This window comes from Heliangelus exortis, chromosome 7, assembly GCF_036169615.1.
Source record: "Heliangelus exortis chromosome 7, bHelExo1.hap1, whole genome shotgun sequence".
NCBI classification, from domain to species: domain Eukaryota; kingdom Metazoa; phylum Chordata; class Aves; order Apodiformes; family Trochilidae; genus Heliangelus; species Heliangelus exortis.
This window is the reverse complement of record NC_092428.1, coordinates 17,976,296-18,002,002: the sequence shown is the minus strand read 5'-3', so window position 1 is coordinate 18,002,002 and position 25,707 is coordinate 17,976,296. Positions and strand designations below refer to the sequence as shown.

Genomic DNA, 25,707 nt, shown 5'->3' with positions numbered 1-25,707 from the left:
AAAGAAAAAAACCCCAACTCATAGAGAATCAATCGTGCTTTTTTCTTTGTTTAATAACTCAAAGAATTTCTCTCCCCTTCACAAATACTTGTGTTTATTTGAGAGAAAAATTGGATTCTTGTTTATTTCAAGAACCTGTAACCTTATTTAGAGATAGAAATTTGCAGTGTGCAAGGTGTGGTATGCAGCCAGCTTTCAATAGAACATAAATTATTTCTGGTATTTTAACAAAAAATCTGGAGTCTATATTGCTGGCTATGTGTGTATGTTTGTTTATTTATTTTTGGAGCTTTCTTGAGCCATTGCTCACTGGAGTCAGCTATAAAACATTGTACTTATTCATCATGACTGAGAGGAGTTGATTGTTTCCTGGAAGGATAAACTTCAGCAATTAGAGCTGCTTAATTCAAGTATATGTTCTGGAGGCTAAACTAAGTTTAAGTGCTTTTCTTAGAATGTATGTTTAAGAAGGGGAAAAAAATTACAGTTCTGATCTTGAAAAAGGGTTTAAGAAACATGAGAATGTGCAAGTTTCTTTTGGTGGGAAGCACATAACATTTATGTAGTATTTCTTTTGGGATTACATCACAGTTTTATTTAATTTTTAGGACAAAAGTTAAATTCAATATTTGTGTATAAGCCAAGGGAAAATGTACCATAAACACAGGAATTTTCTGGTGAGTCAGAGTTCCAAGAATCTGAGATTTACTTAGTCCATTTATTTCAGGACTTGCTATAACCATTAGTCATCCAGCCATGAATTTTTACATTTGCGGCTAATTGCACCTAAAAAACAAACTTTCCCTCAAGGCTCTGGGTTATACTGAATGTGATTTTGCAATCTGCATTTCAAATGCCTTTTAGGATCATTGCCCCAGTCCTAGAAATTGTCTTTAGATCATGTGTATTTGTTTTGTGTAAGCAACTAATATTTCCACTTAGATGGCAGAAGGACTAAATGAAATACTAGCTTTTTTTTATATTACAGAAAAATTAGTCTGCCAACAGCAAGATGGGCTTTTCCAATAGCCAGGAGGAGGGGACAGCGTTACGGGTTTGTCAGCCATTGTGGAGCCCTGTGTGACATATTCTTGTTTGACTGCTTCTTGCAGGATGAAGTTATTGCTGTTTCAGAGAAAGTTACTGTGAAGCTTGAGGACTTGGCAAAATGGGCACAGTCCGATTTCTCCAAGTGGAAGTGTGGTTTCCGGGCTGAGCCAGTCAAGCCCATGGATGTGGGGAAGAATGGGCAGAAGGAGGCCTTGATGAGATACAGACAATCCACGCTCAACAGCGGCTTGAACTTCAAAGACATCTTGAAGGAAAAGGCTGACCTTGGTGAGTATCCCTTACTTTCTCCCGTGGGGAAGGGCCTGTGGGTTGAGTTTCTTCTGCAGAAGCCATTGCAGAGTCCCAAGGTACGTCTGTGCTTGGGGCAGAGGTGTGGTGATAAGATACCCAAGCGGGATGGGTGGTGGTGGTGGTGAGCTCATTGCAGACTCCTTCGAGACTAGCATGGGATAACTCTGTGATGCTTGTCTGTTCTGTGGAGATGTCTCTGAGCACAAGGCTCAAACCCTGAAGGTCTGCACAAGTAATTGTCATAGTCTGTCCCTGGGGCCTGGCAGGCTTGAGAATCAGGTCAGAGCTGTGCAGTGAGGAGCCTGAGACACCTTTGCAAGGCCTCCTCCAAAAGAAGGGGAGAGGAAAGGCCTTTCAGTTCTCATATCTCATCTTCTGGAAGCAAAGGTTGTCACCTACTTCTGGAGTTTGTCCTGTCTCCATAAGGCAAGCTTTCTATCTTAGTGGGAAGTTATATGTCTTTTCCATAGCCTTCTATAGTATTTCCTAGTAAGCTATATGTTACCATAGGAGATGGTAGCTCTGCTGCCTAGGATGGTTGCAGACAGGCTTGCAGCTCTGAGGCTGTTTTTGTACCTCAGGTACACTTGCACCTCTAAAATCTGTAATGGGGGCCCAAGGTCCAAGGGAGCTGGGTCATCTGTTGGTAAACAGGCCTGCTTGCAGTGTTAGGACCTGGGATGCATAACAGCTGACAGACGGTGTTGTGATGTGCATCCCAGGGATGTGAGTGTTGCACCAAGCTTTTAATAAATGTTCTACATTTGAAGAGCATCCATTTTAGGCCATAATGGGTGGAAAGGTAAGAAACTAAAAGCTGAGGCTGATACATGTGAGGAAATGCTTTTGTACCTATGTGAGCAGGAGATGCAGGGCCAAGTTCAGTTTTAAAATGGCACGACTGTTGGCATCGAAGCCAAGTTACACTAAGCTGAAGATCTGTCTGGGAGAATTTATCTTCTGCATCTTGTTTTCCTGATCTTATCTGACAGTGAAGTGATTTTGTCAATCTCGCATTTCACCATTAGCTATGTGTGTTGGAAGATTAAAGTACAATTGGAAGTTGATCTTGTTTTTCATTACATCTCCAGGAAAAAAAATAACCAGTGCAATTCTTTCTCTTTGTGTTTCTGTGTGGTTTCTTCTGGGTCATAATTACATGCAGTAATTTTCTCTGCTATTGCCCTGGCATCTTCTCTACTCAGTACATTTATTTGCATTTGTTTCTTGTGTCGAAAGAATCTTAATGTTTTTCAGACAGAACTCTTGTGTGTTAATGTTTTTTTGTTTTTGTTTTTAACAAACAAAAAAACCCTTGTGGTAAGTTATGAAATTGCCATTACCTACCCTAGGAGCCAAAGAAAATTATCTTGAGGACTAAAGCCTATAGTTGCATGTTAAGCCTTTGAAAGTAGGGGTTATACTGAAAATGCTTATGGAATGCAAGCTATACAGTATAATTTTGATAACCCACATTCTGATGTTGCTCATTTTCGGTTGGTGGCTCTGGTTTTATTGTTGTTGGCTTTTTTTTCAGTAGAAAAGGGTATTTTGTCTAATGTTTGATTATGATTGCCTTTTTTCTTCATCACGGCTGGTTGGCAGGAGTGAATCCAAAGGTTCAAGAGGGCCTATAATAGGTTGATTAGCCACATTGATACAGACAACTGGTCTAGTCTATGAAAAGCAATCAAAGAACTTTCTTAAATTCTTAAATATAGTACTAAGGTGATTTTTTTCACTCTTTGAAAGACAGAAGAATTTAAGCCTATTTTGAACCCAGGACGTGAGAAAAACTCAGAAGGGTGATCTTAAGTGCTTATGAAGCAGCCAGTTCTTGGTTGTGTCCTGTAGGCAACCCATGAGCTCTGATGTTTGTTTCAACTATGGGATTGGGATTTAACACCCACCAGCTGAAGATTTACTTCTCTCACTTTGGAGTGGTTGGTCATGGTTGACATTCTGCTCTGGGAACTCTCATCTCCCTAGCCATAGGCAAAGGCAGTAGAATGAAGTGCAGGGTCCAAGGCACAGAGATTTGAGCTGCTGGTGCAGAATCTTCTCTGCTGTCCAAATGGCACGGTTAGTGCCTGTTACAACGTGTACCCACAGACTGTTTCCAATACTCAGCACCTTGCCAGCAGGGCAGTGCTCAGCCGCAGTGATCAAAGATTTGCTATCAATAACTTCTGCAGCAGGTCTCCAGCACAATGGGATGGGGTTGGTTTTCTCTTAAAATAGGGCTGTAAACTGTGAAGCATCGTGGTGCACTGTCATGCAAAGGTCCTTCAGGAGAGAGCATCAGCATAGCTGTATCAGCAAGGTTAATCACACCGAATGGGGAGGTGATCTCCCCTACATCCAGCCCTTCCCAGTGCCACAGCACCCTTCCTCTCCTAATCAGGTGCTCAGTGCTGCACCCATGGGGGGTTTTATGGAGGGCTTCCCCGTGAGGCAGAGTGTGGTGGCTGAAACAGGACAGAGTGCTTTGTACAGAGCTTGGATCAAAAAGGGCCAAATCCCTTCTTGTGCAAGTCTGGTGGGCCCTGCATCAGTCTGCTGGTGACACCCACTTTTAACCCTGGCTGTAGACATGCAAGTTGCAGAGCCAGGTGTTGAAAAGGCCTAGATAAACAAGGTGATCTCCTGGACCCCCCTTTTTTTTTTTCTATGAAATGACATGTTTCCATTACATAAAAATCCCATCAAAGTCAGTAGATTCTGAAATTTTTCCTACTCTATGTTTTTGAACTGAGCTGTAGAAGGTAATGGGGAATTACATCCCTACCAAAGAGCTTAAAAAAACTTCAAAGAAGAAACAAAATCAGTTTTCATACACTATTCCTGAGTGGTGAAGGGTAAAATAACCCGGATGAAATGAAAACATGGCTGATACAGAAACACAGAAGTGGCACAGGGCAAACACACTTAATAAACACATTGCTGGAGCAGGGCAGCTTTAAACAATAGCTGGGCAAGCGAGGCCTCATGTCAGCAGTATATACTCTGAACCATGCACTCTGTGGCACTTGCTTAGCCAAACTAAGACAACACCTGGTTAATCCACAACCTGGAGAAACCGTAAACCTATAATTAAAAGTTGACCCTAATTCAAATTTGATAGTTCTACTTCCTTTTTTGTTCTCTTTTTTTTTTTTCCTGTTTTTTTTCCCCCTCTCTTTATTCTCCTGTGTTTTTTTTCCTTCTTTTTTTCTCTTTTTCTTTTCTCTTTGCCTCTCATTTCTGCAGAAACTGTTCTTTTCTGTAAAATGCCATTGTTTTTATCACTAGTGAATTATGCAAAACTTTTCCTTAGGACTGTATTAAATAAAAGATCTAGCAATGGCATTTTTCTGTGTGAGCTCAGGATTTCAGCCTGAAAAATTACTTTTAAGAATTATTTCTATCTGTCTCTTGAGGTATTTATGTTATACATTCTGTGCCTTTCTACAAATATGTCAATATTGAATGCTAGCAGTTAATGTCTTAAGACTATTTATAGCTTTCTGAATATTTCTTTCAAATGTTGAGAAAAATAAAAGAGTAACAACAATGCAGCATATAAAAATAGAGTTGCTCAGGAATGTATTATTCATAATGAACATGAGAACCTGTTTTTCCAGAAGAATTGGTCTGATTAAATCATTCACTACTAAGGCCGCTAGTTATTTTTTTTCTTTTTGTCTTTAGATTTATTTAGGGGATTTTTCTTTGTAATGCATGGACTTGAGTGCCCATATTTGGTAAACCAGTGGGAAGCCACTAAATGAGGAATTATTTCATTTCACAAAATTTTTAGCAACTAAGCAATGTAAACACTATTGGTTAAATATGGCAAAGTTGCATATTTGTATTCCTTGGGCTATAGTTTGAAAAAAAATTCAAATTATTTTATATAACACTGCTTCTTACAGATTTCCTTTAAGTGAAGTATGAAAGCTGCAGTGTAAGCTTTATTGGCCTATAAATATGTCATTATAGTTGGACTACATTTATATGCTTTGGATTGTTGTTTAAGCCAAGAAAATATGTCTTTACAGGTTGACTTTTTATTGAAACCCTTTGAGGCATACAACAGAATGTATTTTAGACCAAGGTTATTAAAACAGCATTTTCATTTTTGCTGCAGACTCATTGTCAATTATGCTGCCACAAACTGTCTGTGGATAGGCAGTTATGAATGGTTTCATCTCTAAATGTGTCTTTAGAAAAAGAAATAAAAGATAGAGGAGTCAGAGCTGAAATTGAGAGAAGAGACTAAGGGGAAAATGATGGAATTTAGTGCTTGCTGGCTCTGTTGGTTTGGGTTAGGCTGTTCTGCAGCACTGCCTGGGTTTATCCAAGGAACAAATGACTCCCACCAGCTGGAGAGGTGGGAGGTGCTGCTGCCCCAGGCTGGGCAGTCTGCATCTCCCTGGCTCACGGGTCTGTCATGACAGAGCTCTGAGTTTGGTCCCCAGACTGTGATTGCCACTCCTTTTATAGGTCCTTTGTGAGTCTTTATCATGCCAGAATGGGTGGTTGAGGTTGCCATGCTGTGGGCACTCCTGTCCCTGCACTTAGCAGCATTAGTAATGGGGAGAAGCAAGTTCTGGTGCTTTCTGAAGGTGGTTTTGCTGCAGTTGTTGCTTGTTCATTTGAGGGGTAACCCAAGGGAAATTTAGCAGGAATCATCTCCTGTTTTTCATCTCCCACATTTTCATTTCCCATTTCCCAGTCATGCTTTTGGGGGTGTAAAATCTAGATCTTTGGTAAATCCAGAGAAATCAAGTTACTACTTCCAGCTGAGATTTCTTTTTTAGCAGTCCCCCTTTTCCAGTCCATAGGTGTTTTTCCAGCAGTTGTTTCCTACTTTGCTCTTTTGAACCCCGCAGTGGAGCTTGCTGAGCTGGGGCTGGGTGCTGCAGGACTGGCTCATCCTCTCATTTCCTTCTTTTTTTCACCAGTTTCATTATTTGAATAACTTCATTTGGGAGATCCCAGCTCCTCTTCTGTTACCATATAAACTGGCCAATCTATGGCAGATTACAGTGAGTTTGGAAGGAAAAGCAGAGTGAGGATGTGCTGTCTTGCAGGCAACCACAGTGTCTGGCCCCAACAGGCACTGAGCTGTTGTATGGACCTTCTGATTTCTCTTACCAGTGACCTTGCAACAGGCGTGGCTTCTCCAGATGAAGTTTAGCAAGTCATAACATAGTCAAGCTATAATATTATCGAAACTGATAATCAGCAGCTGTAGTATGCTCAGACACTTGCGGTGACTTCTGAACTGGTGCCGACTCTCCTTTTTTGTTATTTGTCACGTGCTGCTGAGTTCAGGCTTGCCTGGCTTAACTTCATGCAATAATTTTCTGACCAACTAATTGTTAGCTATTCAGAGTACTGGTACTTCAGATATTTTGTGCCTAAGTCATGCCTTTAACTGTCTTCCCCTCCCCTTCTCTGTTTGTCTGCACTCTTTGCCTCTTCCTTGTGCCTTCCTGTTCCCATTGCCCTAGCTAAATGCCATTTTGATCTTGATAAAGCTCCTGTAAATGTCGCATTATCCCATTTTCCCCTCTCTGCCCTTGTGTACCGTATGTTGTTTTTTGTCTCTTGGGTCAGGGTGACCTCCCTAACTCATTTTAACCAGCCCAATTGATACAGCTCTTTTGCTGTAGATGAGGCTATTACATGACTTGTCTGTTGTGCTCCATGGAGCCTGAATAGAGGAGAACGGCTCCCTTGGGGAAAAGGGACTATGGTTTGGTGTTCTCTTCTGTGTTTGTGCAGCTCCAAGCACACGCCAGCACTGCTGCCACAGAAGGAGAGCATTGGCTGTGGAGCAGCGCTGTTGGGATTGCTCTTCAGAGAGCCCATGGAGCAGGGAAGCTTACTTTGGTCATACCTCTTCTTTTGGTTTAGTCTTAACATGTTTGGGATCAGAGATAACCTAGGTGCTGAGCAGGGGCAAATGTTTATTATTTGTCAACCAAGTGGCTTACAATAACTAATACTTGTTGGCTTGTTGTCTCTAATTGCTGGCTGCCTTTTAAATACTGAAAGGTGATATTTTTGTTAGGTGCTGTTCTATCCCAAATAATCCTATGACAATGCCCTGTTTTCTCCTGGAGGTGACCTTACCTCCAGTAGTTTTGAGGTTCCCCCTCTTCACTTGCCTCTCTCTGGAGCTACAGCTGCTCTCTCCTTCCCCAGCCTCCCTGGAAGGAGGTTGGTGAGGTTCTTGGGAGATTGTCTGTAGCCACCTGGTCCTTCCCCAGGCCACGTGTTTGCCCAAGCTATGATGGGATAATTTAAGTGCTGTTAATTTCTTCCTTTCTCTGGGGACAGCCTACTTCATTACAGAGGAAACATATGGGGGTGACAAAAACATTTTACTATGCAGCACTGGCAGTGGAAGCCTTTCATTCACTGTTGGATTGTGTTGAGCTTCTTCTAATAGAGGCTCTTGAAAGGAATTTTAACACCACACATCTCAAACTTCAAGCATGTCTTATCAAAGAGATGAAATTTGAATTTCTTCTCAAACTTTGACCTGCCTTTGAGCTCTTATAAAGGGAGGTGGTAGCGTTCCCCCTGGGAATTGAGGAGGTGAGTATTTTGTTCTTTGAAATGTGGAAGATCTGCCAAGAAATGTAAACAAAATCCCACGTAACTTCTCTCTAGGTAGCCTCTAAATCACAGTGTCTTTTCCCCACCCCCACTGATTCCTGCAGGAGGAACAAGCTAACATGATTATTAGAATTGTGCCAATAGCAGTTGTCACTGTGTCAGCATTTTCAATTATGACATGATGACATGGCATATGTCATGGTATGACATGGCACTTTGGTGGTGGTGGAGGAGAGCACAGCCATTTGCAATTGCAGTTCTGGTCTATTCAGAAACATCAAAGAAGGAACCACTGCTGCAGAGCAAGAGAGGAGAAGAGTTAAATTCTACTGCCTGGTGAAGCTAGAGGAGAAGAGTTAAATTCTACTGCCTGGTGAAGCTAGACGGAACTGCCCCACGTTCTCCTAAAGCTGAAGTTGCAGCAGTTTGCACCATCAATAAGAGTTTTGTTGCAGCCTTGGGTTGGAACAGGAGTAGCCTACGTAATTGCTAACTAAGTAGATAAAAAATAAAGACCATTCACAGATAGTGTGAAAGCAGCCAGTGTGGGATAGTGTCCCTTTAAAAATGTTTGACAGCTTTTTTTATTTTTGTCTGTTTTTAGCACCGAGATTGACCTTGCCAGGCTGTGTAATAACCCACATGTGTCTGCTCTCCAGGATTTTTTCCCTTCTAGTCACTGTTGGATCTTTCATTTAATTCTTACTGACCATGAGGTTTTGTTACAGTAACTGGAAACGTGTGCCTCCTGGTGCAGCGCTGCTGTGCTCCTAATCTGACTTCATCTCAATGTCTGCTTTTTTTTTTCCCTTTTCTTTTTTTTTTTTTTTTTTTTTTTTCCTTTTTTAACTTTTGGGTTCAGAGGGTGCTGCTTTCCTCCCCAGCCTTCCCTCTAGTTTCCGTCCCTGCCCATATTGTTTCTGGGTCCCAAGGGGACCCAGTTTGGGACGCCTATTGTTTTGTGTCCCTGTGCTTCCCTTGACCAGCGCTGTGGAGGGAGGTGGTCAGCAGCCTCCTCTGTGTGCCATGGCTGCTGGTTGGAGCTGTTGGTCCCTCAGAAATAATTGATGCCTTTTTCCTATATTGTATCTTTTCTACACAGCCAGCCAAAAATTGACTGAGTACTCAGGTCTATAAACTGACCACCTATATAATGTTGTGGTAGAGTTGGGTGAGCCCTGAGGACAGACTCCTTTCCTTGCCTGCCTGCTTTCCTGTGCTGTAATTCTGCACTGTCTGATCCCAGGACTTGGAAGTCTCATGGTCATCTTTGACTCCGAGTGCTCTGTTAATCAAGTTGTAGCTGCCTTTGGACCAGCTCATGAATCATTCTGGCTTGCAACCTGTGCTGTGTGCCAAGATCCTCAAGCTCTTCTGTGGGTGCAGTTGACATCATGAGGAGATCTGGGTGTCAGTTGCCTTCCAGGGTAAAGTAGAAAAGCCAGACCCAGCTTACTCAGCTCCTGCCTTCCAAGTTACTCTTCTGAGTTGCCTCTTCATTACTCCTGTGCTCAAAAAGGTGCAATGTGCCTTTTGTTTACAGGTACACTGCAGTATGCCTGGCTTGTCATCATCTGTGCTCCTAAATTTCTTAGTCCAGTTGTGACTGCTGTGTTACAGAAAGACTAAGGCTTGCTTGTTCTCTGAGGTACAATATTCATCTTATAGATGGTCCATGTTGAGCCATGGGTATTCATCAGAGAAAGCATCCTTTGGGCATCTGAAATTGAAGGAGACTTGCTTTTTCTCCCCCTTCTCCTAATTTTCCATGATCTTTTTCTAGGACAGAGGCCCAGAGGAGCAAAAGCTGGGCTGCCCCCCAAGCTTTGTGGGTCTGTAGTGCTAGAAAATGGCCCTGGTAGCATTTGTGGGGACCTCAGCAACAGGAGGTGGTGTTGCCCTCAGCTTGCTGAGGCAGAGCTTAGCTTAAGCAGGCAAGGGAAGGTGGAAAATGAGCTGCATAGGAAGAAAGGGAAGGTGTTGTCTAGAGTGTGGGAAAGAGCTTGGCTCCAGTGGCTGGGTGGGCAGCTGCAAATACTTCTTTTCAATGTGGGCAAGCCAGGAGTCTACCACAGAGTTGTGTGTCACTGCTGTGAGCACCTAGAGGGGCTGTATGGGTATCTGGGAGAAGACTGTGGTTCCAGCATCCTTGCTCTTGGTAAACTGAGTTTTAAGACTCGTGATATCAATGCTGGGATTGCTTTATCTATTTTGGTTTGGTTCATTCTGCTGTTTGCTGGTTTGATCATCCCTGCATGGTAAGACCAGTGATGGATGAGGGTGTTTGGCAAAGGAGAAGTTAAACCTGGTATATGTATAAATTGGAGTGCAGTTTGTGAAAGTGGGTGACAGAGAAAGTGGATATTTTAAAATGCAACATTGTAACTTAGCATCTAGGGTTTGTATTGAAGAGAATTGTGACATAACCTTTATTTACTTAATTTAGTAAAATCTACCATGTAAAAATAAGCTCCTCCTTAATTTTATTGCCAAGAATAATATGCTTGTAAAAATGAGTCCTCAGCACTATAAAACTTCTGCTTGGGTCTGTCTTGCTTACACTGTGAAGGAAAAATACTTAATGGCATAAAGAAGCTTTTGTTAGTGATAGATAATATGTATTATTTTAGCAGGAGTGTATTTTAGCAGCTTATGAAAAATCAGGGTGAATTTTTACATATGTGCACTGCTGCATATTTGATGTATGTAGAAGCTGAAATTCAAATTAAGCTTCTAGAAGAGCACATATTTAATTTTTCTAAAAATTTAAATATATGTATCACACCCTTATTTTAAGATGCCAGTTAATGACTTTATGAGCATGTTGGCAGCCAGAGCATTACATGTGGTTTGAGAAATGTGTCTGGATATGCTTGGTAAGCAGTATTGTTCTGACAATGTACTAAAGGCCATCTTCAATTTGACTGTGCTCTACTTTGTTATGCTGTGAAAGAAAAAGATAATTCAGCAGAGCATTGTGCTGTCGGCTGGAGACACCACACTTCAGAATACAAATATTACTAAGGATAAATGAATCATTAAAGGAACAGTAGCATAAAATATCTGATGAATGAACTCCAGGAGTCTCTACTTGAATAAATTTAGCATTCATGGACAGTACCATAATATGTGAAATAATAGTATCAGTTCTACATTCAGATGCCAAAAACATTTATGGGCCCAGAATAATTGTGAATTACAAGGCTATAAATACATAGAGGGGATTTGGTGATATCATAATAAACCATGAGAAAGATGCTAGGCTGGTTTCTAATGTTACCAGAACCTTGAGATATATTTACAACCTTTTTCACACTCCTGCAGTTTTAGGGGGTAATTCTCTTCTCACAACACGTTCGTCATTCCCATTAGTGCCAAGGGGAGTTATGCATGTGTGCCATGAGTGGAATAGATCCCCATGTGCTGGACAATTCAAGGATCCTGTAACAAATAGAAAATCTGATTTAAGAAAAAAAAACTGGGAAAGGTTCCCTCTTGTCCTCCTCCAAGTTCCCTCATGTCCTGTTCTGCTCCTGTGAACAAGGTTTGTGAATGGAATACAGGTAAAGGATGACAAGGTAGCTGCTGTGTTCCTCAGTGTTTTATCTGCAGCTGCATCATTTTTTTCACTTTTTATTACTGAAAAATGAAACAACCGAGGCCCAGATGTTCTGGTCCCAGGTTTCTTTAAAGTGCAGGATAACGCATTTTAAAAGCATATTGTAAATACCCAAGGGAAGGTTGGGATTGTCAGCCTGTCCACCGAAAGGAGGCTTTGCTGTTGAGATACCAGACCCATGCCTGATAAGAACAGTTAATTAGGAACTGGGGCTGAGCCTGATGTGATACTTAGGAGCATGTTCAGCTTTCAGCATGTCCCTTGTCACCTGTTTGTAATCAAGCCTACTGTCCCCTGCCTTCCTGGATTGTGGTAGGGACAGAGTCTCCACAGGTACTTAGTGTCAGTTCATACATCTCAATATTAGATGGGTTACAGCTCTGAAGCTGCAGCACCCCTTCCTCTCCTAGCATCTTCCCTAGGACATCAGAAAGAATTTCTTTACTGAGAGGGTGATCAGACATTGGAATGGGCTGACCCAGGAAGTGGTGGATTCTCTGTCCCTGGAGATATTTAAAAAGAGCCTGGATGTGGCACTCAGTGCCATGGGCTGGTAACTGCAGCAGTAGTGGATCAAGGGTTGGACTTGATGATCTCTGAGGTCCCTTCCAACCCAGCCAATTCTATGATTCTATGATTCTATCCCTCAGCCAGCTGTATGGTGTTACTGGCCTCCTCTTCTTCTCAGTCATCTGCAGAACATGCATATTCAGCCCAGTGCAGAGCAAGTCTGCTCAGTAATTCCACATTCCTTTGTGTTGCAGGAGGTCTCTCCACTGACCAAGCTGCAATCCTTGTGCTCATCCTTCTTGCAGATTTATGCTCCTGGCTGTACATCCAGCCCTTCTAGGGCATTTGTGGTATTTGCAGGGTGAAGGGTCTATGGCTTGGTTGACATCACTCCATGTGGTTCCTGTTTCACTTTTTGAGTCTTGGTAGACTAACCCCCTGACATCAGCAGATGAATCACATCCTTGAGATATATCCTGGACCTTTCATCCTTGCCAGCTGATGAAGCAGAGAGAAGATAATTACAGGACCAAAAAATAACAATAGTGAATCTGTCATCAGAAAGCAGGGATCCTGAGCAGCCTTGTAGGTGTAGCATGTGTCAGTGATACAGGTTCTGACCTACCTAGTCACTGGATTTGCTTTGATCATTCCTGGTTTATTTCTTTCATTGTCTTTCTCTCTTGGACTTGTTCATGTTTTTGCTATGGTAAGGTCATGGGATTATTGATGATTTATTTTTAGTTAGTCACTGGTGACTTTTACTTGGTATTCTTAGCAATATCTGTGTGAGCTGTCATGGGAAACCCGATAGACAGGGTGTAATGCATACTTAATGCGTGGCTTTTTCTCTTTAATTATTTTAAAACCACAGTCTCCACTTTTCTTTCACACTAAATATTTCCAGATTAAAAGCTTTGTGGGATGAAAATTAAATTATAAGGTATTATGAAAATCTATTTCAAGAATCTCAAATGTCTCAGCTCTATCTTTACTTTTAGTTTTCTTACTCCATGAATGACCCTTGTGGCAGTGTATGTCAATATATACTTCTAGTTTTGTTGCACAGAGCAATAAATAGCTGTAAAAGTCCTTTTACACTTGTTTTTAATCCTCTGTTCAGATACATGAAAATGTGGCCCCATAAGTTCTGTGGTACAGTAAGAAAAGAAAAGAAAGGGAAAAAACCACACGACAAAAAACGTTACCCAAATAATTTTGGCAGTTCAAATGCAGAAACTAAAAATAATTTAATCTGCAGTGTGAACATAGTTTCATATTTATACTAGCATCTGGCCTCAGGAATTGCATACTCCATTCTTTAAATAGCTTCTCTCTGGCTCTTGAATGCTTTGTGACTAGAACATTACCCTACAGTCATACACCTTGTTTACATATTTCTGTTAAAAGGCAAAAGAACTTACAGTACTTCAAAACACTGGTACAAGCTCCCTCCTCTCCGCCTTGGAAAAGAGAAGTTAAAAAGAAAAAAAAGAGTGGTCTGAAAGTGCGTTTTAAATTTAGTTCTCTCAGTTTGCTGCTGGGTACATATTTTACTGTCATTTGTATAAAAAACTAGAAGAAAAAATTTCCAAAGAAAATGTGTGCCATTCCAGATGCCCAACAGTAGTCAAACACAAATTTATATACACATTGTTTGTATGTTTGTTTTTACTCCAGCAAATGTCTTTGTCTTTGCCTAGAGGCAGTGAATCTTTTTTGTTACTCGTATGATGGAAATAAGGAGTAGGCCTCTGTGAACGAAAAATACCAGGATAATGTAATGAAAAGGTACACACTATGAATGGGTGGCTAATGATTAGCTTCTTGCAATCTTTCGGGACAAAGTATCTTTTTATAGTTTTATGATCCTTGCCAGCCCGACTGCAGAAGGAATTGCATTTTCAGAATTATATATTTGAAACTTCAGCTAAGCCTTACAAATTTAGTAGATCCCTATTTGGCATCTGTTGGTGAATGTAAGTAAGTGTAGCCTAATATTCTTACTGCTATTTTTTCATTCACATGTCTTTGAGGTGAACCTAGGAGCAGAAGAGAAAATATCCCATTTTTAAACCTTAATCCAGAATCCATTTGTATGAGTCACTAAAACAAAATCATAGTGGTTTGGCTAAAAAAGGCTTCATGTCTAAAGGGAATGTTTCTTAAAATGCTGGCACATTTCCCACAGTGTTTCTTGAATGTGTTTTATATGTTGTCTTTGTGCTATTGTAAAACATCAAAGATTAGATCCTGTAGTTTTGTGGTGGGGAGGCTCATGGTATTTCAGTGGGCTGGTCAGCATGAATGAAGGTGGGGGGCTTGTTCTTTGAGAGGTGTTTGGCTCAGTCAGCTACTCCACTTCTCCCTGGGGGGACCCTTCCAGCTCAGGTAGGGGGAGCTTGAAGGAGCATTTAATTTTCATGTGGTAATTATTCAGTGTTGTGCCACAGGCTTAGGCTTGCTGCTGTGGTGCTCAGTAGCAAACCTTGCACCAATGTGAGTGGCAAGAAAATTGTGTCCTGTGTGCCCTGGTGAAAAGTTTCAGGAGAGCTGTTTTGTTTTTCCTACTTGGCTATTATGTACCTCGACAGCCTCTGGGATAATCCTCAGATTTTGGGTGGTCAGTGCCATTTTCTGTAGGCTTCAGAATAGCCTGGCATGTGTGAGAAGGTCAGTGATGAGGCCATACTCTGCCATAGCCTCCAGCTTTGATGCTTCTGTGGTACAGCAGGAGAGAAGTGGTAGAAAACTGCAGTGGGAGCAGGGATGGGGATTGCTGGATACAGAGAAGCAGCCCTTATTGCTACCTTGCCACTTGAGTTTTTTGGTGAGTGGTTTGGGGTGTTTTGTTTGCCTTCCCTGTAGGAAGGTTCTGTGCTGAGTTTTTACTTTTTTTTTTAGTCATGGGCCCTTTGACTTGCATATAATGAATGTGAATGGCCTTGGATTTAGCCTTTGGTACTTTTGGATACCATGTGATTCTAAGACACAAAATATGTGATTTATTGGGTAAAGCCTATTTAATATCTTAAAAGCATAGAGAAGGAAATCAGATGAGAGTATGGCAGCCTTAAAATATATTCCCTGACAACATACTTAAGAACGTTTAGGCCCATATGAAATATGCAGGAAATGAGGCCAATTTTGTCCCTGCTATTTTGATGGCAGGGTGTTCTGGAGAGACAGAGTGTGGACAGGAATTCATGTGTTTGATAACATGACCCCCCCCACTTGCACAAATGCAACAGGAGCATTTTGCACACTCTGCAGCAGAAACTCTATTGGTAGCTTCTCTACCTTGATGAGAGACTTTTAACTGATCAGACATACTGGCAGATCCATACAGGTTAGTATGAAGAGTAATTCACTCATTGCTGACCAGCTGGTGTGTGGTATTTGCACAAAGCAATACCTCTGCCATCTCTCTCAGTTTGGGGAAGCACAAGGAGCTGATACTTAGCAGGCAGAGATGAGGAAAGGCTGCTGTTCTGCATTGGGCCCTCTTCCTGCCATTACCTTGTGGACTGAATCAGTGTAACAGTCAGAAAATGTTTACGTGTTTTTTACCTGTAGAATACTTGTAAAATGTTGCTTCTAAACCAAGAGACCCTCATAAACAATGCAGCAGAAGAACAGTTGCTAGAAAGACCTGTAATGGTTTCTGATCCTAAATGACTGAGTGTTCAGGACAGACTGCTTAGGGTATGGCTGATATTCTTGACTAAGAAAGTACCTTTCTGCTTTTTAGGAAAAAAATGCAATTAATATTCTTATTGGAAGCATAACAGCAGTGCTGGGAAATCTTGTCTAGGCTGTTAAAAACACATTGAGTGCATTTGACTAAAAGCTTTATATGTATACCTTGCTGGGCATGTGGTAAATTTTTTAGTTGAAGTCATGCAACATTTCTTGGGCAGAAGGTATTTTTAGTTGCACATGTAACTGAGGTTTTGAAAACTTTCAGTTGGGTGAGTAGAAACTTGGAAAATAAGCTGTGGTTCAGTTTTCTCTGATTTTCACCGTGGTTTTGTCACTTTTGCTTCGTATGGTCATCTCCATCTGAAGTGCAGGCTCTGGGGAAACAAAAGTCCTTGACCCCAGTGCCACAAGGTACTGAGTGTCACAGGTGGCATGAGGAGTGCTCTGAGCTCGATGTGACTGGCAGGGCACTTAGACTTCATCACCGAAGGTTATGAAGACATGACAGGATGGGATGGTGTTCACAGAAAAATGGCACTGCAGTTTTTCTTTTTTTTTTCCTCCTTTTGCTTCAGACCATATCTGTGTGGATTACATGTAGGAGTTTTGTGTGTGCCTCATGGAGACATTTGCCCCAGATATTTGCCCACAAGAATTTCCTACCATCTCCATTTCCCAGTCAGTTCACTGGTCAGATTTCCCAAACCAGAACAGGAAACCAGGCTCCTTGCAGGAGTAACAACAGCAACACCTTTCTTTATCACCAAATGAAATGACACCAGTGACTGGTACCTCAGCCCTCCTTGCCACAGTGTCTCAAATGAATAAATGAATGTCTTGGTGTATCATTATGTGCCTCTGGCTGAGTTTTATGTCCTTCCACTGAGCTCGGAGACCTGCTGTTGCAGGGCTTGGGTGATGTGCTCTCCCAGGGTCAGGAATCTGCAGAGCAACAAAGAAAAGCAGCTTCTTCAGTATCTTTCCGGGTCTTGGCTGTGAGGTTGGGAGCTTTGGAGAGTGTTTTTCCAATCACTGTGCAACTGACAGAGATAAAGCTTCTTCTTCCTATCAAGTGAAAAAGTGTGGCTTGGAAGTCACGGTGAGGACCACGCTGGGGCATACACTGGCTTGAGTAAGAAAAGATTGGTTATTTGCTACTCATTGTGACTTTTCCAGATGTTACTGTCTGGATCCCTTCTTTCTCAGAGCCCTCTGATATTCCAGGTTTGAATTGCAGGGGGGCTGTGGCATCCCCAGTCTTCTCCTGGTGCTGGAGGAAGAAGCCCATGGCCTGGGAATGTAATGCCATGCATCTCCCAGAAATTCCCATTTCACTTGCACCTGGTATCAATGCACCCTGAAATTTATTGAGTTCCTCATCATGAACACCATGGTTACTGTGAAATAAGTAACTGTTCTTTTGCATATTCTTTTCTTCCTGGGCATTGTAGGAATTAGTGCATCAGTTGAGTACTCATGAGAATGGCAAGATGAGAGAGAAATGTTACGGGTCATTAAACAAACAAACAACCCTGCCTTCATTTTATTGAAGCTACCTATAAATCTCATCAGTTTTCTTCTTTACAGTTAGTTGACCCAAGGATCTGTGTGAAAGATCAGGCTGTTAGCTTAGGCAAGTTAGATTGTTTTAAGCAGCTGTGAACTAGTTTTATAGTGCTACCAGCCTATTTCCTTTCCAGAAAGTGCAAGTTTGAAGTAGGCCCTGAATCTGGTTTTTCACACACAAGATCATTTTGCTACCCATGACCTAGAAACCAACAGTGAATGTATAAATTACAGGCAAGAAGAAAATTCTGAATTGGCTGTGAGGTGAATGGAAGTTGAATAATTCCCTCAACTTCAACTGGGATGAAAAAGAAAAGATCACTGAATTCTAAACCAGACTTCACTATAGACAAAGAAAATGTTATTTTAGTGTAGATTAAACTTATGACTAAGATATAGAGGGATTATTGTGTCTGTTTCAGATGTAATTTCATGCCTGAGAATTTACATTGAAGGCAAACTGGTCTGGATCACATTAGCAAGGGCCCTGTTCTGCTGTCAGTTTAATTAAATGGAAACTGCTGGCAAGGAGACCTGAGTAGGTTTATAGAAGCAATACTATTTTGTATGTTGGAACAGGAAACTGTTAGGTCTTCCAGTTTGAAAGGGACACAAAAATGAAACCTGCGATTCATTCTTGTTTACAAACTTCCAGCTAGTATACAATGACCTTACTTAGTGATAAATTAACTGCAATTACACGTTATATGTAGTGGGCTTTACAATAGCTGCAGACTTCATAGTTATGAAAACCATGACCTTTGACTGGGAGGTTGGAACACAAAGTTTTTCCAAACAGTGCCTAGATCTTCAAAAGTATTCATGTTTCCTTCCCGGTTTCATGTGAGTAGATTGACAAGATGTGCAGTGGGTGTTCTGTTTGCTCACCACAAGATTGTTGTCAGGCAGAAACCCCCCAAAACAAAAAAGCCCGCCCTTCAAGAACATTGATTTATCTGTTAACTGTGCCTGGCATTCTGCCTTTTGGCTTCGATTTCAGAGAGAAACATATTTGGTTACTTTAATAGGCAAAAGCACTGAACCTGACTTGTAGGGGAAAAAATTGTTTTCTTTCCCTTTTTCAGTTCTGTTTATCGTATCTTGACGTTCTGTATCATAATTGTGCAACAGTTCCAAGTTGGAGTAAAGAAAAGTAGAACTGCATCTCAGACTCCATCAGCCTCATTATTCGAGAGCCAGCTTTTCTGGGTGACTCATTGGGACTGAAAATGAATGTTTATGCTGGTTAATAGCCACCCTGTGACACCAACTCTGATTATATCAAGTATCTGTTTATTCTCATTAATTGTTCACGTGACCTATTTATGTAGGTGTCTTTTTATTTACTTTCTTTCTTTTAGAAATCTTTGCTTAGTTTGAGTTTCCTTGCCTCTTCCACCCCAAGCTTGCTTGTTCCCCTTTTTTTGCTTCCTTAGATATGTTGAAGCAGAAAGGGATTTTCTTCCTTCTATTCTCTGACCAAAGAAATTCAAGCCTTACCAAAGAAATTCAAGTCTTACCTATTTTCAGCTACTTCTACAATTTATGTCACAACATGTGAGAGTAAAAGTTGAGAATTTGAGAAAGTAAGTTTTTAAAAATAATTTTACAGTATTTGTACCCTTCATTGTATATATTCATGTAGTAATCTTTGAGGAAAATACAAGTATATGTGTGTTTATACACAGCTGTATGAGTTGCTGAGCTCTGATATGCATAAAGCACTTGGCCAAAAGAGTATCTTTCTGAAAGATTTAACGTTTTTCATGTAAGTAACAAAATATATTGTTTGAGACCAACAAAGATAAAAAGTAGGGAGAAGAAGAGATTTTTTTTTTTTTTAAATAAACCGTAGTAGCAGCAAGAAAAACAGAACAAGAAGGTTCCTAGAGATCTCCATCCTTGTAAATGCAATGTTTTTTCTCAGTGAAGCTGCTCAGGAATCTGTGTTTTAATGTCAACTTCAACCATGCTGTAGCCTGGTGCCTTCTGTGAGCATGCAGCTCAGCATGGCTGGAAGGCAAGTGGGGATGAGGCTTGGAGAACTGTCATGTGCATGTAGGTGAGGGGAGGGAGGTAATGCCTTGGACACTGTCCCTGGCTTTGCCCATTGCAGGAACACGAAGCAGTCAGTCCCAGAGCACCCCACTGTGTTTCCATGCACTCGGGGGAGGCACGGGAGGGCACCATTTGTGCTCAGCTCTGCTTGGTCCCCTGCCTCAACTGGGCAATGGTCTCCTGGGGGATATCTCCCAGTGGCAGTTAAATAATTAAATTAATAATTTGATAGCAGTAATTAAAACCAACCAGCAGGCAGCAAAGTCTCCTCAAATCCAGGGGCTCTCTGTCAAAGCTGCCCCCCTCACTTGATTTTCCTGGGACAGACTCATGGGGGACAGGGCATTGGCAGCCCCAGCCAGCTGTGAGCTCCTGCCAGGGCCACTGTCCCCACTGGTGACAGGGGTTTTGTGCCCCCCTCACCTCAGGCTCCTCAGAAGAGGGAGTGTGCTGGGGGAGCACCTTCCCTGAGGGTCCTGTAGCTCCCAGTGCTGCACCCATGAGCTAGGCTGAGTGTAAGCTCATGTATTTATATTGGTGTTTGAATTAGTTGTGTTATTTCATTAAATTAATTTATATTCCGACCCACAGAGCTTCTCTCCCCTTCCTGATTCCCTGTCTGGGCTCATCAGATGAGAGAGCAACTGCTTCAGTTTAGCCCCAGACATGGGCTAAACGCAGACACCCCCAGCTCTCGCCTGTAGGTCCTGGGGGCAGAAAAAGAGCAAGGAAGGGTCAGTTTTTTCTACTCCTGACTGTGGTGAGGTAAGAAGTGCAGAGAGGTCAGGGAGGAGTTAGTAAATTATTTTGTTCAGATGAGTTGGAAAATATTTCTCAAGCTGGGATAAAAAATGCTCAGTTGACTGCTTCCACAGTAAGGAGGGACTTCAGCCACCTACATCCAGGGCTCCCAGTATGACCAGCTGCACCAGCAGAGACAGCCAATACTCGACCCCCAAACCTGCAGCCCACCTGGGCTGTCTGCAGGGGATTCAGAGCACTTTGTGTTTCCCAGCACTGGCTCCTGTTACCCTGGTCTCATCATCTGCAAGGCAGACACAGCTCTTGTTCTACTGAGTAGTGGGTTTCCTTGGTGCAGCTCTGTTGGTGGTGTTGGAAAGCTGTAAGGAAGCAAAATCTTTTCAGATTCTTTTCAGGTCTTTGAAGGCACGCTGGAAAGGAGAAAGAGCTGCCCAGTTGTAGTGGTGGTGAGAGTCAAAACTGGTAAAAACTTCAAGTGTCTAGAAAGTAAAATGAGATTCTTTCCCAGCTAGCTTATTTTAATTTTTCTCTTCCTGTTCTGCTGCATGACAGAACTTTAAATAATTATGTTGATTTATGATTACAGGTATTTTAAAGCTGTAGTACGCTGGAACAAAGAAATGCCAGCTTATTGTTTCTGGCCCTATCCAATTATACAATTGAGTTAAGGCATGTAATAATGTTATAACAGAAATATCCATCGTGATGGATTGAATTTCATGAAGTACAACACAAGAATGTTTATAGCTCTATTCTTAAAGCCACTTTTAGGTCATAATACGCCTCTGAGATATGGCCTTTAAAGACAGGAAAAAAATAGGAAACTTTTCTCAGTCTAACCCCAAACCTGCCACAACTGAGTGCCTACATGGGGAGGAGGGTGTTGGTTGATGGTAAGCAGAATATGATAGAACAGAGTAATTATTTCCGCTAGAAAATGAGGATCCAGCATTACTTGTACAGTAACACAAAGTCATTATTTGGCTATGCCACTGTAATGAAACAATAAAGATCATACCTAATTTAACCATCGTGTCCCAAGAGACTTCTTGTTCTCCTTCTACCATTTTGGCTATTAAAACAAATTTAAATTGCTGGTCTAGTTTCCCACTGCTTTTTAGAGAGTGGAGTTGGCAAAGCCTCCCCTCCTCCCAGCTCTGTTTAAATGTAGACCTTTGGCATTCCAGAAATCTGACCTTGTTTGTAGGGAATGGCTCATTTTTCTATAATGTAATATGAAGCACTCTTGTGTTTTGATTCCATGAACTAGAGAGTTTAATGTTCCAGCTTGCCATGATAAGGATATGATCTGGTCGAGATAGAAACACTAAAGGAAATTAGCTATTGTACTATTCTTTAACATGTTGTTTGCCTCGCAGTTTCATTTAGAATCATTTTGAATAATCTTGGAGTACCCTTTAAAAAAGATTTTTTAACAAAAATTTTTTTTTTCTTGCTGGCTTGGATAAAAAGTGGGGCTTTAAGATATTTCTGCTAAAATAAATGTGAGGCCGCCTCATTTATAGTCAGCATGCCTTGATTACTTGCAGACATGCTGGAAATTTACATGCGCTTTTCTCCATTATAAAACACTGATCTGTTCAGATCATTAGCTCCCTCATGACTAGAGTTTGGCAGCAAGCCAAGGCAGGCTAAATCTGTAGCTGTAAATCGTGAGTTGAAATAGCAGAAAGTGGATTTGTAACTTAAAAAGTGTAAACAGTTTGGAAAATGAAGTAATTTTAGAGAATGATTGATTGCCTTAAGATTGCACTTTAAATTAGCCTAGGGTCTCCGATGCAGATATAGGCACTAACTGCTTGTTATATTTTTTCACTTTCCTTCGGAAGAATAGCATTGTTGGTAGGCTTCTAAACAATGTATGCTTCTCCTAGGGTGACCTTTGAGGAAATGAATAGTTTTATTGTATGTCCATTACTTTGCCTGAAACAACATTTTTGAGTTATTAATTTGCTGTGGTCTATAAATAAAGGAATCAAAATGCAAAGCAGCTGTATTATGCTGCACATAGTTCATCAGACTTGTGCTTAAACATCACCACTTGAGATTGATAATATGCTGCATAAATAATTTCTTTCCCTCTGAAAAATAAGCAATTTTTTGCCTAGCCTGTAGTTGCTCGAGATTGGTCCTTGAATCGTGTTGAAGCAAAAATTAAGATTATTTTTAGCACAAACAATTAGTGGAAATTCTGGGGGATCGGCACACTGCCTCCACTATTTCAAGGACCCTGGTTCACTTAATTGTGTTGTTGAGAGTCAGAAATGCACTGACAAGGGTGCCTGGAGTAAGAAAGGTGGGACTTGGATGGTCAATGTTGTTTCTGTCTTGTCTCCACATGGATCTTGCACATGTTGGTGCTCTCAGCACCTCTCTGGAACAGGAGTGGTCCCTGCAGCACCCTGCACCACAGGGTCCTCCATCCTTAGGGGATGGCGCTGCCAGGGAGTGAGCGCTCGGTGCTGGTGACACCCGGCAGCCATGGCCAGGGAGGAGGACCCTGGTGGCATGGGACATGGTGTGGTTGTGGGGATTATGGGGAGTCAGTGGCACAAGGGGGCTGCACACTGAAAGGAAAGGTGTCACCAAGAGGCACCTTCAGGAATGTGGAAAAACATGTATTAGATTTGGAGTTTTAAAAGCTTAGGGTATAATCTGCCCAGCTCCATCTGCAGTGGTTGTGAGGAGCAGCAGTGGGAGATCCTGCAGCTGACTCAAGGACACGTGTGCCATTCAATATCTGGTGCCTTGCAAATTCTGGCTTGTCATGAACAGTGGCTGAAACAATTTCGTGCTCTTTCCCAAGGACATATAAACCCCATCGTTTACGGGTTCCTGTCTGCCAGGGCAGTCACAAAGGTCTCTAGTGTGGAACACCTCAGTGTAGCTGTGGTTCTGGGCGTGTAACTTACATGTGTGTACAAAGTGTAAATATGCTGTGTGCCCAGGACTGCTGCCTTCTGCTCTCACACATTCTTCACACTTTTGGCCCTGCTACAAAGGGAGTCTAAAACTGTTTAACTGATACTAGTTGTGGTTACAAGTCACAATAAATAGATATGACCACTTGTAGAGAATAAGTAACAAAAACTCTTACAATTTTGTATCAGATTGTGTTTTTTATCTCTCTCCTTGCCCTAGATTTGGTATCTGGCATTCAGTTGATACAAGGCTGTGTTTTGTCGTTCTTCTGGAAGCTCCTTTCCCAGAGAGTATTTCTTCCCACTGTTATCACCCCTCTTTGATATTCTTTCCTCTCTCCCTCCACGTTTAAAGGAAGATTTTGCACTTCTGAAAGAGGTATGGCTGAGAGGCCTGAGCACACGTCTGGCAGCCGGGACCTGCTGGGAGCTGAGCTCAGTGACTCATTCGGTGGCCTTAAGCAAGTCAGAACATCTTTGATGAGGTTATTTCATATGTAAAACAGGGGAAATAATACTTATCTATCTACCTGCCTCATAGGAATGCCCTGAGGACTAATTTGCGTCCATTAAGTACTTTGAAATAGGCAGTGATATCTATTATTAGAGCACTCTCCAGACTAGTGGATAGTATGTTAAGATTGCTTTCTACTTGATAGCCTTCTCTGATGGGTGTGGGACCAAAACCCATCAGGAGCCAAGCACAAGCTACATGGTGTTTTCTGGAAGATTGGCAGGCCTTTGCCAGGCCCTTTCTGGGCAGATTCACTGGAGCCTGATGCTCTTGCTGAAAACTTGGAAAGAGAGTTTACCTAGAGAAAAGAGTGGGAGGATACTTGCTTGTTCTTCTCAGCTCATAGGCATAACTTGTCCTTAAATCCTTTCTCACCCTGCCTCCACCTGAGGCCTTTTCAGATAATTCAGGTGGCATGGCTTCTTCTCTTCTTCAGGAATTGTTTCCTGGTCCTGCAGAAAAGAAATCCTGTATTAGCTCTCAGGAGGAGCATTAGGCTGGGCTGGTAGGTTCCCATCGCAGGGAGCCCTTTCTTATTCAAAAGGCCATTCCTCTTTTTTGAAGAGTAAATGCTTGTATTCTTTCCCTTCACCGGGTAACAGACTCCTCTGCAAACTCCTTAGAAGACAAAATCTAATTTGGGGGATAGGTTACTAAACTGCAGCTGTTTGTCTGCTAAAGTCTGGGAGTCTTTTCATCATTGTAACGAGGAGGGTTGTCATCTGACTGGCAGCTCCTTTTGTTCTCTAGTGCATCTTCTCTGACTGTATACTTTTGTACCTCTCAAGATGCCATAATAATCTAGTTCAAAGAACCCAGCCCTGTTCTCACTGAAGCCCACAAGCCTGGTCTTTCTACCAGTGAGACTAGGACTCTGTCCAAGTTGACTTGAGAGGAGCTTTATTTCTCTCCATTTGCTCCTCATGTGTCTCAGGCCATGAGTAATATTCAATGAGACAAGAAAGCCTGTGTGATTTTTTCCAAGGGAATTTTCTATGTTTTAATAACGTTAATGAAATTGCTTAACACTTCATCAGATTTTTCAGTGTATATTGCTGGGATTTTGATGCCTCCCTGTTTGGGCACTCTGACTTTTCTTCAGTACCAGAAGACGCTTCCCTTAGAAATACGACTGAGGGCTTGAGCCTTTGGTCCAGTGATTGCACCTTAGCAGAAACCTTTTTGGCACAGATATCAGTAAATATCATTTCTGCACCTCCTCTTGTGCCTGCAGGAAGGGGAAGGGACAAGGAGCAACTGGCCCACAAGCTCTCACATGCCTGCAACTAATTCTTTTTCCACAGAAATGAAGTTGTGCCACAGAAGGACCTAATGATATGCCCCTGATTGCACAGGAAAGCTCTGGCATTGCTAAACCTCAGCAGAGTTGTGTTGTTCATCTTGCCCAGAATATTGCTCAGTTTCTGGTCCTCATACCATAGAAGGGGGAGTACATTAGCTCCCCATTTCCTTTACACCTTCTTCCTATTAGTCCTTTTGAGCTTGGGTCTACTTTGTTATGATGCAGAACTGAATTAAATGAGCAACCACAGACTTACTCATGTACCTTCCTTCTAAGAGCTATTGAAGGTACAATTGGTTTGTTTTTCAGAGCACCAATTTGGGAGTTATTTGGTGCAACATGAGAAGATTAGTTAGGAGGTGAGACTCCACAAGTAGCTGGGAGTAATGTGATGCCAGGGGAATTGAGTCAATGGCCTGGAGTTTAGCAACTCCCAGCTGGCCTTCCCTCATGATAGTCCTCATGTTGAGTTTCACCATGTCCCAGGGAAAGTGGGGAACCAGAGTAAAGTTGTATTGAGGAACAGGTATTTACTGTACTGGGATGAGATAAAGGACTGTGAATTCTTGAAAAAAATATATGGCGCCAGCATTTTTGTAATTGCCCTTTTTTGTTTTTTGTTTTTTTAAGGTATAGCCTCATGCTAATTCTGTGCCACTCCTGGATTTAAGCATTATTACCTTTCAGATGATAATGCAAGTGTATCTGTAAAATTATTTTAACTGTGGTTTTTGTTTCCCAGCTTAACTTCTTTTTC

The 25,707-nt window shown here is 41.8% G+C and overlaps 1 protein-coding gene across 5 annotated transcripts in view; it reads left to right on the top strand.

The window, feature by feature from the left end:
• Positions 1–25,707, top strand: part of ARID5B (AT-rich interaction domain 5B) — a 119,798-nt gene that overhangs the window by 11,940 nt on the left and 82,151 nt on the right. For all 5 annotated transcript variants that reach the window (XM_071749128.1, XM_071749126.1, XM_071749129.1 and 2 more), the window contains one exon: positions 1,113–1,338. In XM_071749128.1, coding sequence (XP_071605229.1) covers positions 1,113–1,338 — 226 coding nt within the window. The remainder of the gene's footprint in view (positions 1–1,112; positions 1,339–25,707) is intronic.